At 40.6% G+C, this 14,233-nt stretch overlaps 1 protein-coding gene across 1 annotated transcript; it reads right to left on the bottom strand.

Moving 5' to 3' along the window:
* Positions 1–1,274: 1,274 nt before the first annotated feature.
* On the bottom strand, positions 1,275–3,519 carry LOC108045555 (protein commissureless 2). Its single transcript, XM_017124923.2, has 2 exons — positions 2,868–3,519; positions 1,275–2,142 (listed from the first exon to the last, which is right to left on the bottom strand). Exons 1-2 carry the CDS (start codon positions 3,325–3,327, stop codon positions 1,568–1,570), a joined length of 1,035 nt encoding a protein of 344 aa, XP_016980412.1. The 5' UTR covers positions 3,328–3,519; the 3' UTR covers positions 1,275–1,567.
* Between the last annotated feature and the right edge of the window lie 10,714 nt (positions 3,520–14,233).

Genomic DNA, 14,233 nt, shown 5'->3' on the forward strand with positions numbered 1-14,233 from the left:
GAGGCTAAGTTAGTTGGGCGTCTCATCGGGGAATATGTCATAAACTGTCAAATAAACTAGGCGGGATCGTAAATAACAACTGCATTTGCAATTAATAATTATGGCTTTGCATAAGCCGGTGTCAGCTAAAGTGTTCCCACCGAAATGCAAATGCCACCGCAAGAGGTACTTCCCCAGAACTTGGACCATTTCACACTACGATCACCGATCACCGATCACGAATCACGACCCGCGAGATAAATAACTTTTATTGCACTCGCATAAATGCAAATTATTCGCACTCTCACGTGTAGATTTCTAGTTTGTTGTCCGGTGATTTGTTTACCCTTTCAAATGTGTATAATAATAATGAAGCACGGAAACGGCAAACTGCAACTGCAACTGCAACCGGCAATCTATAAATACAACAATAACGATAATAATAATAATGATAAATAAAAATCACATGGCGGCGGTAAAGAGCGACAAATCCATTGCACTGTGTGATAAATTTCCATAGAATTCGTTCCATTTGTTAATGTCGATTACGGGTTGCTCAGATTGCAGATATCGCAATGATAGTAACTTAGTTGCAGTCGTTTGTCCGCGTTAATCAGGCGCTATCTCAGCTGATGGAATGCGGGAAAATGGGGGGAAAGAACCAGAGAGACAGTTGGAAAACACTTCCTGTAAAAGATAGAGGAAATCCCAAGACCTACCACAATCCGTATTGCCTTCGGAATCGGCCACGTTTTCCAGCACGGGGTTAACTGAGAGTCACGTCCACAGGCGAAGCATCGCAATGTTTGAGATCATTTATTATGTCTATTGTCTCCGCCAGCGATTTGCATACCTATACATGGATTTACTAGCTTATCAATGCGAAATTACAATTGCACAAATGCATTGTGCTCAGTCGCAGTGGCAGGCGAGTAAGCTATCACGTCCTTAGCTCAATGTCAAATCGAACTGTCTCTATCTGTCTATCTATCTATCTATCTACGGCAACTATCTCAATCTACCGGGTTTGTTGTGCTCTGGCATTTTGCACAGAGCAAGCTGGGAGCTATTTATAAAGCTCAGTGGAGCGGGGAATCCAAATCCCCCTGGCAAAGGATTTGTTCGCCATCTGTTTCTGGCGTCAATCAAATCAGTTGCTGCAGCATCAATGAATCAATTTGAATGTCAACTGATTGATGGGAAAATAATAATCAAAGGCACTGTCAATTGAAGAGCTGCAATACGGTGCTCCATGCATTCAAAGATGGCCCAAGGAATAGTCAGACGATTGAATATTTAAATTGTTAAGTGTCTTGTGTATAATTTATTAATAATTAGTTTGTGGCCTACTTAAGTCTAATAACATAAATTTATTATCCTCTTTATGTTGCCATAAGTACTGGATACAAAATCATTAAGTACACTCTGGTGAAACTAACTAGCTAACACATTTAGTAGCGAGTAGTATGTTTAGTAACGTCTTTTTGATAATCACAGCGCTTAGTTTAATTACATAAAGTATGTCTTTCCAGCATGAACGAAAATATCACAGAGCTCAGTTGGATGGGTTGGTATCCGTGAGATGGCATTACCGCTTGACATCGTCTTTCACCTGGCTGTCTTTCGACTTCGGTTTCTTTTTCTCGTCGACGGTTTTGTAGGAGCTGCCGAATACCTCCGCATAACTGGGCACAATTGGCATCATCACAAAGTTCGGCTTAATCGCCTCGCACGTGGGCGATGTTGCGGATGTTGCTGTTGCTGTTGCTGCTGCATGTGTTGCTGTCGGCGGTGTTGCTGCCGTGGCTGTTGCTGTTGCTGCTAGTGGTGTTGCTGGGAGCAGCGGCATTGTGGCCTCGCAAAACGAAGGTGCTTGCGGTGCTACCAAATTCTCAACTGCGGCTGGGGCTGCTGATGCTGCAGATTGGTGTTGCAACTCCTGGCTGCTCCTATCCTGCTTATTGAACACATTAAACACACTCGGGTAGACAATCAGGCAGGATGACTGGGGCGATTTTTGCAGCAGCTCCAGTGCCGCTTCGTAGCTGGGTAATCCAGATACCAGGGTGTACTCCGGCACCGGATCCTCCGCTTCCGGATGCAGTTTCAACGCCTCTATATCCACAATGGTGCACTGCGTCGAGCCATTTGCATTGTTGCGATCTGCAAAACAAAGAACAATAATTGTTTATTACTATTTGCCTTCGCTGGAGTGGAAGTGGCTGGGTGAGATTAATAAAGACCTCGACCTAGTTGCAATATTGTTTTCTGCTCGCATTTGTTTTCCCTTACTTTCTGGCTTTCATTGCCATTAACTTTTTCAAATAATTTCTCTGCGCTGCATTCTTTCTCATAATTGCCTTGGCACCGCTATCGAATTACACTTAAAGCTAGCCCAATTTCTCTGAAATTTTTTGCAGTACTTTCTGTTTTTTTTTCGTTGGAAATGTGCTAATTTTTTTTAAGGTTTCGCGGCTTTTAAGCAACAACACGAATAGTTAAAATTTGAAGTTTGCTCTTGAACTTTGCGTCAGTTAACGAAATACTTTAATTTACAACCCGAAAATGCCTAGACATAATAAAGTAAATCATTAGACAATTAAGGAGATGTGGAAGCACTTAAGACGGAATACAACACAAAAAGATTTCCACTGCTAATGGAGTATTTCCCTGATGACGGTTGAAGCCAAGTGTTTCTATAGCAGGTCAACTAATTTCCACTGTAAAATATTTTTAATGGCTTGGAATTTTTGCTTGTTTATCAGACTTCAGTTGTGAGTAATTTTGGCAGAGCTGGCTAATCAAAACAAATGCTCGATAAGATTTTAATCTCTAATAGCAACTTTATATGACTCTATGTTTTTCCATTTCTAATGCGGAATACTTACAGTTGCGTTTCCAGGTTCGGAACTGGTGGTACAGGAAGCAGGAGCAGATGCAGAAAACCATCGAGATGAGGATCAGCGTGAAGACGATTCCGATCCAGACCTCGTTCATGAACTTGTCGTACTCCAACTGCTGCTGCAACTGATCCACACTGCTGCTATCCAGCACTACGTGGTTGGCCAGATCGAAATCCATTATCTCCTCGCTGGTGGAGTTCTTCGGACTTCTGAATTCGCTGAGCTGATGATGATGCTTTAGTTGGATGGAACTGAGGATCTGGGCTCCTATTTGCTTCAGGAAATCACTGCCGGCAATGGCATCGAAAGTGGTGATCGTGGGCGTGGAGGCTTCGGGAGAACTCCTTCCGCTATTCAGAATCTTCTGGGCGGCGGCACCGGCGTAATGATCGAAATGCAAATCGTGCGAGAGTTCGTAGTTTAATGTGCGCGGCAGGCCCTCCATGGTTTACTTTTATATCGCTCGCCAGTCGGATCTCTATTTGTTTTTTTTGTATCTGTGTCTCCGGTGCGGCACACTTTCACTGTTTTGATATCGGTATCTGTATCTCGTCGTGGATCGTTCTTAATCAGCGGTTTCTTTTTACGAACGCACACGTCCGTCGACGTCTGAGTCCACAAACAAACTGATTTGAGCGGTCAATCGAGACGAGCGGTCAGCCCAAGCAGCTCTAGCAGCTCATCCAGCATAACTCCGTTCCACTCAAGAGAGAGAGAGAGCCGGCCTGAGAGTATCTCTACCTGGCCAAGATCCAGATCACTCCTCTCTTTTTGCTCATTTGCCGCTCGGTTACGCATCGCTGAGAACGTTCTCTTGCCGTGAAACGATCTTGTATTTTGTAATTCCCTTTCCCGGAGCGCGTCTTTTGTGATCCCACAAAGCAGAGACAATGCCCTGGAATTATGGGACCATAATTGGCGTTACAAAGCGGCGCACATGTTGCTCAGCGATGAGCGAGGGAAAAGGGAGAGGGGATGGGATAGGGATCGGCATCGGCATCGGCATAGGAGATCGGGAAGAGAGAGAACCACGGAGCATGAGCATCGATCTTCATTTATCCGCCGGCTTCTTCGATTTCGGTTCGTTTTGCAGCCGGGCAAATGACATATCTCCAGTTCCTTGCACACAAAACAATACATTTTAGAAAAGAAAATTAGAAATGAAAATAATGACATATGATTTATACGTTAAATATAATGTTTTTAAAGTATTTTAGTCAACCGAACTATCTGTAGTTGCTAGACTTATATTTAAAATAATTATATTGCTATCATAATATTTTGATAACTTCTCAAAACTAAGATTTCTATGGAAAATATCAACTCATAATTTTAGTTTATTGGGTTAGTGAATTCCCAAAGTAGTCAACAAATTAAATTAGTTTAGCAGTGTTAATTATATAGGTAAATTTTGCACAAGTCAGTAATATAATTTATTGTGTACATCCAAAAAAGCGATTCCAAAGTTCTTTGACATATACTTAGTTAAATAAATATAAGACACGTTGAAACTTATTTGTCAAATGACTCCTTGAGTTTTTATCTTAAAATCAATATAAATTTGTATATATTTAAAGAGCAAATGTTACAGTATGACGGTGATAAATCACATTTTAACTTGGCAAATTATTCTTAACAATTGTTTTTATATTTAGACCCAACAACTTAAATTGTATTGCTCTCGATGCGGTTTTCGTTATTCCTAATTGTTTTATCTGAAAAATTTATTTTTAAAATTTCATATACACACATTTTTCCTCTGGGTGTACACCGCATTGTTCGAAGGGAAAAGAGAAATTATTGCTGTAGGATAATGTGTTTGTGGGACTGTTGTTGCCATGTTGTTGTTTTTGTGCCCAAAGGGGCCCGAGACTTCTCTTGTTCTTCTTCAATTTATTTTTTATTTTTCCTTTTGGCTCGGTGGAGTTTTAAATTACAGCTACGTGCAGATATCTTATTTCGGGCAGCAATTTTGTGGGCGACGCGATGATCACCTGGCTTTGGGTTGATCACTTTTTGGCGATAGCAGCAGGTAGGGTTAGGTCTTGGGTCTTGGGATTGGAAGCGGCAATGGGGATTGGCACCGAGGATCGAATAGATACAACAGTTGTCCATTTATGGGATTGATGTGTGTGTAATTATAGGATTCGTGGATGTGAAGATGACGGAGACGAGGACGGGGGGACGGGGGATTATCCTTGCAATCAAAGAGGTACTGAGCAGGGTATGACATAATCTTGCGTAAAAATGGAGATGGCAACGGGATTATTAGAGGTTGTCAATGAAAAACTTTTATATTTAGAGACATTCTTCGGATGAAAAATATCTTACCCTTCCTGATTAAGAAAAACTGCAAAACTAACTACATTCATTCTTAGGATTTACATAAGTTAAATGAAATACATAAATTACTCTAATATTATGCTGTAAAATGTTAGAAAATAAAAAGAAAGCCATGAATTTCCCACCGCTCCTCAATATTAGCCTAACACATTGATAAAACCCCTTGATAGTAACATAATTCTAAGCATTTCCCTAGTCCCATAGCAGAGCAATAAATCAACTAAAAATTCTATAGCCATCCCCTAATAATTAACTATAAAAGAGCCCCTCCGAAATGAGTTGCCATTTCCCATTACGATGCCCCCTCGATAAAAATCACATAAATACAAGCACTCAAAACAAGCCGGATAAGATCAGCACCCGCTGGAGGATGAGGGAGAAATTGCTTTTCAACAAGACAGCGTCTTAGATGAATCTCGTTGCGATTCACAAAGGGTTGCCTACAGTCTTGGATTCTGGCTGATTCCTGATGAGCTCATCGAAGAGCGGCCAGAAGTGAGCATTCCTTATCGCGATCGGCTAATCTCGTGGAGGAAATGATTCAGCAGAGGCTGAGCTGAGGAGATTAGCAAAACGCCGGAGGTTGTCACTGGTATGATGACGTCTTTTCAGTCCACTGTGGGCGAATGGGATTGGGGGAATTAGGCGGGTATTCTTCGGTTGGTGCGGCTAACCCATATGGGCGAAGACATGCCATTCCTTCACCATTCCGCTAACATTTAAAATGCCAGGTATGCAGTTCTTTTGCAATCAACTGTCACGGACCGTGAGAAGAGACAATGGCAATTTAATTAAGGAGGCTAAGGCCCGCCTCGGGTTTCTTGGGCCTTAACCTATTCTCGGGGTAGTTCAGTAGCTTCTGCCTGCAGTACACACATGTATGTCTGGGTTCCTCATTGTGGTCTTGTCTTCGCGCCGCTTTCTTTTTATTTCTTTGCACGTCGGCTTAGTTGACCGACTTGGGCCAAGTATCTTTAATTTAAGACCCTAATGAGCCATTTAGGCATTCTGGGCTTTGTGTCTTCAATGCCGACTACTGTGTGTCTCCCTGTCCGCGAACAAAAGTTAAATTAATGAGTCCACGGCCAGTTGGAGTCTTTAGTCTTTGGTCTTTGGATTTTTGGGGCCTCTTTTTCGGATGCGGGTGATGCTCTGATGCTGATAAAGCTGCTTAATTTTTCACTGACTCTGAGATCGGGGTCTTGTCTCGGATGCTTTGCATAATGCAGCCCCGCCATCGAGCCACAATTTTTACATAGTTTATTAATTTTTCGGATTTCGGCTTAGGTATTTCTCCCCACCGCCCTCTGTCGCCAGTCAACCGCTTCTGACACTAATAAATCGGCTTAAATTTGATCTTGAGCGGTGTATTTTGATTCCCGGCCTAGCTGAGGGCACTTTGTATTTCGGGGGCTTCGTGTGTGCATTATTGATGATGGGGACTGACCTTAGCTAGAAGCTGGCCCCAAAGAATCCGCCGATCGAGCCCCTGAGTTATGTTCAGCCTCGTAAGCGGCTTGCTGGGAGTGATTTAAGTGGACTGGCTTTAATTATATAGGAAATACTGGGACGGGCTAATACTCTAAATTGCCTCAATGAGTGAAATGTGACGTACCTAGACAGCATTTTTATTCATGTATTTATCAGCATTTAGTCATGTTATGAGCTTTACTTACCTATAATAATTTTAATTATTTATTAATGGTTTCCGTGATTAGCCTCATAGCAAAAGTGGTTTTCAAACTTATTACTAATTAAGAGAAAAATGTTCTTGATAAGACATTTATTTGCACCCTGTTTATAAATAGTTTTAAATATTCCAGTCATTCGGAACTTTTTGTAATGAAATAAATGAGAAACAACAAGAAAGGAAAGCTAACTTCGGACGGAGCCGAAGTTGATATACCCTTGCAGAATACTCTGTAAATTATATTCTCCAAAATTATTCTCATAAAAAATCCAAACTTCCTAACTTCAAAAACACAAAAGTTATGGCATTTCCAATCGTTCAGTTATATGGCAGCTATAGGATATAGTCGGCCGATACTTATGAAATTTGGTAGGTGGGTTTGATTGGCCAACAGTAAAACCCATAGAAAATCCCAGCTTCCTAACTTTACAAACACCAAAGTTATGGCATTTCCGATTAATCAGTTATATGGCGGCTATAGGATATAGTCGGCCGATCCCGGCCGTTCCGACATATATACTGCGTGCAAAGGAAAGAAGATTGTGTGCAAAGTTTCAACTCGATATCTTTAAAACTGAGAGACTAGTTCGCGTAGAAACAGACAGACGGACAGACGGACATGGCTATATCAACTCAGGAGGTGATCCTGATCAAGAATATATATACTTTATAGGGTCGGAGATGTCTCCTTCACTGCGTTGCACACTTTTGACCAAAATTATAATACCCTCTGCAAGGGTATAAAAACTATTGCTGATAAGAGAGTTAAAAGTAAACAAAATTGGGATTTAATAGCTCGACTTGAACTTGAAAGTAAGATTGACGTGTTGTTGTTTTGTTAGTTCGTGAACGACGCAAAAATTTTTTTTAATTCTGAGAAATATATTCCCTTTCTTAATGAATTTAAATTTAACAAGTTTTCCGGGGGCATTTTGACGTTAATTAGCATCTCGGCAGGACTTGCTTAGCATCTGGAAAAGTAACCCCTTGTTATATGACACCCACTTCCTTGCAGCTCTAATTGAGCTGTAAATTCAACCCTAGATTTTTGGCACACATCCGAAATCGGACTGATTTCCATATAATTACAGGGCACAATGCCGTTCTCACATTTGCTCTAATTGAGCGATCAGGAGAAGTATCATCGGGTGAATCAGTCTCGCTGTCGATTCCCCGAATCCCAGAATCTCGAGTCCGGAGTTCGGAGTTCTGAGTCCCGAGTCCGGAGTTTCAGAGCCCAAAGCCACCCGCGGGCAGGGGCCATAAAGTCATGACATCCTGCCGGGCAACTAGAAGCACTTGTTCTGCCTTCCACTCCGACTTTTTCTCACCCTGCCCGGGGCGCATTTTCTGGATACGTATCTGGTGTCTTTTTTCCGAAGCTCAGCAAGACGCAATGCAACCAACTGAGCTGTGACGGAGCGAAAGTCATGGCAGGAGTAGGTCCATGTATAGGCCAGGTAATTGCTGCAGTTGTCGGGGGGCAGCGATGTGAAACATTTGTCATATGGACCGAAACCGAGACGTGCCGCTGCCATGGGAAAGTCAGTTCGCAGTTCCCTAATCTGTGATATAGGTCATGCAACCCTCAAGGTTCCGAGTAGGTACCGGCTCCATCTCTGGACTCCGCATTGTCTTTGGTCCCTTTGTGTGCGCAATGGATTCGTAGAAATTACGCGTGAGCATGCCAGCCATCCTTTTCATATTCTTATGTCGAGGCAAGTAGCTCGGGCCTATTATGTTCTGCATCCGAAGACAACAAGTGCAGCGCTGAGTGCGCCTTTTATTCCAGGCACAATTAAAAACGCAGTTGTGCATAGAGCTAGCTGAACAGCTAGAAGTCTGGCTCAAGTTTTGCCAAGCCAAACCCACCTCCCCACTCTAGAATCTCTTGGGCACCCACCCATTCAATGTCAATGAACCGCAGTTGTAATGTTTATACGCCCATCACAGTTAAAGATACGGATACAGCTACATGTGCACTCAGAAAAAATAATTGCAGACCGAACCTCTAGTTTTGATGGTTTTTAGATCGAACCTCTAGTTTTGATGGTTTTTAGATTGTGTTTTATCATACAAATATGCAAATAATTTATTTTATTTTTAAAGAACAACTCAACTTCCAGAATCAGTGAAAAGTAAAAGTATAAAGCATCGATTGTTTTTGATCCCTTGCTTTTATGGACTTATAACTTCAAATCTTGTATTAGTAAGGAGTTTCCAATGTTTGTTTAATATATTTTTAAAAAGGTACAAATTTTAATGTATATTTATTATTTGCCTAATTTATTTATAATTTAAAATATAACTTTCAAAAAACATTATATAAAATATTTTAAATTTTTTATTTTAAATCGGGTCAAGCTTGGTTTATATTGGTCGAAAGAACTAAGTTTTCAAAAAATGTAATTAGGAAACGCACAAAAATTTAATTCTTTTTAAGTAAAGTAAAGTAAAGCAGAATTCAATTTTTGAGAACTTGATAATTCATTTATTTGTTATTATAATGTTATTTCATTAAATAAGCATATATACATATGTACAATTCTTATTTCTAGAAGTTTTAATGTTATTAAATTTTTCTCTGCCTGCAGCTATAGAAACAGATAGAAGCACAGGGAACGGAGCACTCCAAAGTTGTCCACCTTCCGCGGCTGTCGTTGTTTGGATTTTTACTTTATTTGTTTATGGTTTTGCCGTCTGATTATCTTGGGCGCGTTTTAGCCTCAAGTTCGTTGCGCTTGGCCAGACTTCCTCCCCGCACTCCTCCGCCACCAGGCCATCCATGTAGTACTTATGATGTTATTTCATTTTATTGTCGCCGTCTTGGGGACCTTTCCCCATCACGGGCTGTCAAAGTTTCGGTTTTTTGTTGGTTTATCGCTCCAAAGGTTTTCTATACAACAATTGATTGAACATTATTAGCACTCAAGCATAAATTTGTTCGACATTCTCGACAGGGTTAACTGGCTGTATAAGGCTTCAAAGTTTGTAGTCCATTAGGTGTGGGAAAACCTAGAAGTAACATATGTGATGGCTAGATTGTGCGGCCTATTTGGTTTCAAAACAAACGTTTAAGCAATTTGTAAATGCGAAAGCTAAATAAAGTAATCCTATTCTGAAGCAAACGCAACCAAAATCGTTACAAAATACTAAATTGCTAAACACAAAGCTAAGCCGCATGCAACCAGATAAAACCATAGTTTACAAAATCGAATGTGGAAATTAAACCCACCTATAAACCTAGTTAATACCTTGTAGTACTGATCAATCTACTTTTATTCATTCATTTGCCTCTTAATTTGTAGCTACCGTAACTAAACAAAGCCTTTTAGCTTACTATTCACTTCTAAATAGAATGCGGAATCTGTTAATTTAAGTTTAATATGCCCTGATCAACTTTATTAATTATCCCATGTGATTTATCGATCGCTTTCGCTGACAGCAACAAGTTGTAGCTGCTTGCGATTTGTAATTAAATCAGACTGGCGCCGAAGTTGAGGAAATGAACGTACCATGTAACACCATGGTACTCACTAGATATTTAAAGTATATAGAAACATTCCAAATCGGATTCGAAGTCACACAAATTACACAGAATTAATATTTTTACGATCGGGCTGCATTCCCACTATCGTACGTAATCGTCTAGTGATCTAACGATTCTCGGTTATTTTATACATTTTGCATCACCCCCGCGAGCTCGGCTAATCAAATTTTAATTGATCCACTGCAGTTGGTGGCCAGTCATTGAACCCGAGCGAGCAAAACGAGTTTTCCGCCCAGTTTCGCACGTGCAAAAGAGTTGATTGCATTAACATACCGAACAAGATCATCAAACCCGGCACATTAAATGGAATTCTCTCGTTTGGACAGCTGAAATGGTCACAGTGTGGGATCTCTTAATAGACCCAGAGACCCACAGACCTTTAACATCGATGGGAGACTCTCAATTAACCTTAATTTCGCATTTGGCGCCCAGCCGATTTTCTCTTCCGATTTCCACTTAAGCCCCGATTCTACTGACCCCAATTGGTTTCGTCAGACCATCGGAATCGATCAATAAACAAATTTTATTATTGATTATCGTGTTGGTCATGCTCACAAGGTGTTGGGAAACACTGTGCAGCCTTCCCGCAGCCCGAACTTCTTTTATTTCGTTTCTTATCGGAGCACTCTTATCAAATGATATGCAAGGTGCTCGGGGGATTGATGTGCTTGGGCAATTCATCAATGCACTCTCACTGTGCCTCGATTTATGTGGGTCCCCCACTCTGTGCTTTTGGGGCTTGTAGCCCTTGTCATTATTGACATTACAAATGTTATTGATTGTTGTCCGCTGGGTGTCGTTGGGTTTTCTTTTCCCTGCGCCTTCGCTTTGGTTTTCATTTTGCGCCTCACGAAATCGAAAGTACATGTTAATTATTTCCACACACGACCAACAATCACCTGCATTCACGGGGGACCTCAGATCCATTTCCATTGATAAGCGCATTACTTTTCGAGTGTCACCGAAGAAACAAAAACATTTCCCTGCCTCACTGATTTTCGTGTCAATCAGGCCGAAAGAAAAAGAGTTCAGTTTCCAATTTTTTCCGTGTTGACATTTCTTTTTTACATTTTTCTTTTTTGCCTCGTCAACGTTGCATGCAAACAAGAAAGGGGGGTGGATTGATTTTTGGGAAGTTTTCAGACTGGCGACAGTAGCATTACAAAGCATTTGATTTTCGGCCCTGTCGGTTTAGCAATTCTTGGAAGTGTCACTCCCGCTGCATTGTATGTATTTTTCCCCTTTTCGTTGACTCGACTTTATCGGTTAGTGGGGCGTTTCAAAAAGGGGCTTGAAAGGTTTGTTAGCTTGTCAATAACGGACAAGAGATGCGGCCAAAAGGATCCAACAATCGGGTTGAGAAATGCGGGCTAATGAGTAAAGTGAAAGTCAATTATGAATTGTAGAGTCATTCCAGATTCCGAAACGGATTGAAATGGGCAGGATATCAAAAGAGGTTGAGCAATACAGTAATTTTTGTTGTAATTTAATGGAGTAATATTTTTAAGAAAATACAGAGGCAAATATCAGGTGGGTAAGACTTACAAACTAATGCTGTATTTTCTTAATAATCAGGAGCATTATATAATAGGTCTATAATTTACTTATTGTTTTTATAAAATTAAAAGTAGGTGTAATAGGCCATATGTTAGGCTTCATTTAGTTAACAGTTACAGATAATTATCGTACAGTAAAAGTATTAATTTCGCTTTTTAATTTCGCCCACTAGTTAAATATTTATGTAAAGCTGCATTGTCAGACTTCAATTAAGTGGTTATACAATTTTTAATATCCTATTAAATGCTCTCCTCTTTTAGTTAAACATCAGCTACACAAAAAGCAATTAAGATAAGATAATCCCCCATCATTCCGCACTATTTGCATTTGTAATGGGATTTGCACACCCTCCTCAACCCGAGCTCAGCTTTTACCCCTCGGCTTATAGCCCCTCTTCTTTTCTGCTACTTTTCACACGCTCATCTGCGAATGTTCCAATTAGACACCATACTATATAGTATATACCATATAGCCGGCAGTCGTCTCGCACCCACGCTAAAAATTAATTGCACGCTACCTTTTGCACGCGCACCTGATGGAAATTTATACACGGATTGCCGCTGGCGCTTTCCGCTCAAAACTAAAGCGAAGTCTGGTTCGCGCTTATTTAAGGTCCAATCTGCAACAATTCAATTAAGCCAATAACTAAACCAATTTGTAATGCGCTTCAGCTTTTTAGCTACAGCAACGAATTGCGATCACGATGATGATGCACGGCGATAAAATAGGAGGACCAGTATTAGTTCGTTATCTTAAGTTAAATATTATCCAAGCAAATACCTTTAATCGTATTAGCCAAAATCTTATGAAAGATTAACGTACAATCTTTTTAAGAAATCGAGTTTTATTAAACAACCAATGATTTTTATTTGAATTTTTTGTTCCATTTTAAGATTAACAAAAAAATATTTTATAGTAGATATTTTTTACATTTAATGTTCAGCTATAGTTTTTAATAGCTTAAATAGTATTATGGTAAAACAAAATTTTGTTAATGTTTAGATCCAAGTTGATCTATATTTACAAGCCCCGAATGTAATGCAAATTTGCCAAATTTTTTGTAAGTGTGATGGTGATGAGGGAAATCCACGACTTGTTGGAAAGGAAATGGAAAAAGGCCAAAGACAAAGCCTTGGCAAGGCAGCGGGTCCAAATCCAATTAAACTAGTGACAACGACACTGCATCCACTAAAAAGGGCAAGTAGGCGGTGGGTGGCGTGGGGGGTGGGGTGTTTTTGGGGGCGGTGGAGGCAGTGGGAACTGCGAGCTGGCATAAAAATTGAATAGAGCGCAATTTCAACTGGACGACGGCGGAGCAATGTGGCCATGTTGCTGCCACCTGCTGTCTGCTTTACATTTGCAAAAAAACAGCACGACGAGAACCCGACTTCAAAGCAATTGCGACATAATTAAGTTGACAACAACAGGGCCAACAAAAGCGGCAAAAGCAATGGCAATGGTAAGAGCAACAGTGGCGGCGACACCAGCGAGCGATTGACACCAGTGACCCAGTTACGTGGCTTGGTAAAATCGGCTAGAGAAAAAACTGGCCGAACTGCGAATGCACAGACTCCACTAAGAATAAAAATGGAGTACATTAGTTATCAAAACAACATCATGCATGAGCCAATATGTCTTCAAGGGATGTGAACTTTAAATTGCAGAATAATAAATATTTATTTATTTAAAATAAAATTAGAACTAACAAAACAGCATGTGACTCGATCATGCCATTATATCTGCAAGGGAAAAGAGCTTTAATTTAATCAAGAATTATATAATTTTATTTATTTAAAATTAAACGTAAACGTGTAAAGCTTAGCAGGTCATGATTTTTTGAAAAGTGAAGTTTTGGGCCTGGTTAAGACCCAGCCGCGTGACGTCGCCGCAGCCGTAGTTTAAAATTGAAAATTAAAATTGTTAGACAGCGTGTCGCGCTGTCGCCTGTCAGTGGCATTTGTTGAAGCGAATACCCTGCGGTGATATACACTCCACCAAAACGGACGAAGAGTGACTTGGACATGGTCTTTGGCCAAAGGAACGGGGTGGCCGGGAGGTCGGTAGTATGCTATAAAAGTCAGACTGAGTCGGGATTAGCTCAACTGTTTGATGGGGCCAAGAAAGTAAAATAGCAAAGAAAGTCCGCAAAGAAGAGTTGCTTAAGACACTCTGTGGGGGCTTACAGGTAGTTTTATGTCAGTAATAGGGTTT

Source organism: Drosophila rhopaloa, unplaced genomic scaffold (genome assembly GCF_018152115.1).
Source record: "Drosophila rhopaloa isolate 14029-0021.01 unplaced genomic scaffold, ASM1815211v1 contig_47, whole genome shotgun sequence".
In the NCBI taxonomy this organism is placed as follows: domain Eukaryota; kingdom Metazoa; phylum Arthropoda; class Insecta; order Diptera; family Drosophilidae; genus Drosophila; species Drosophila rhopaloa.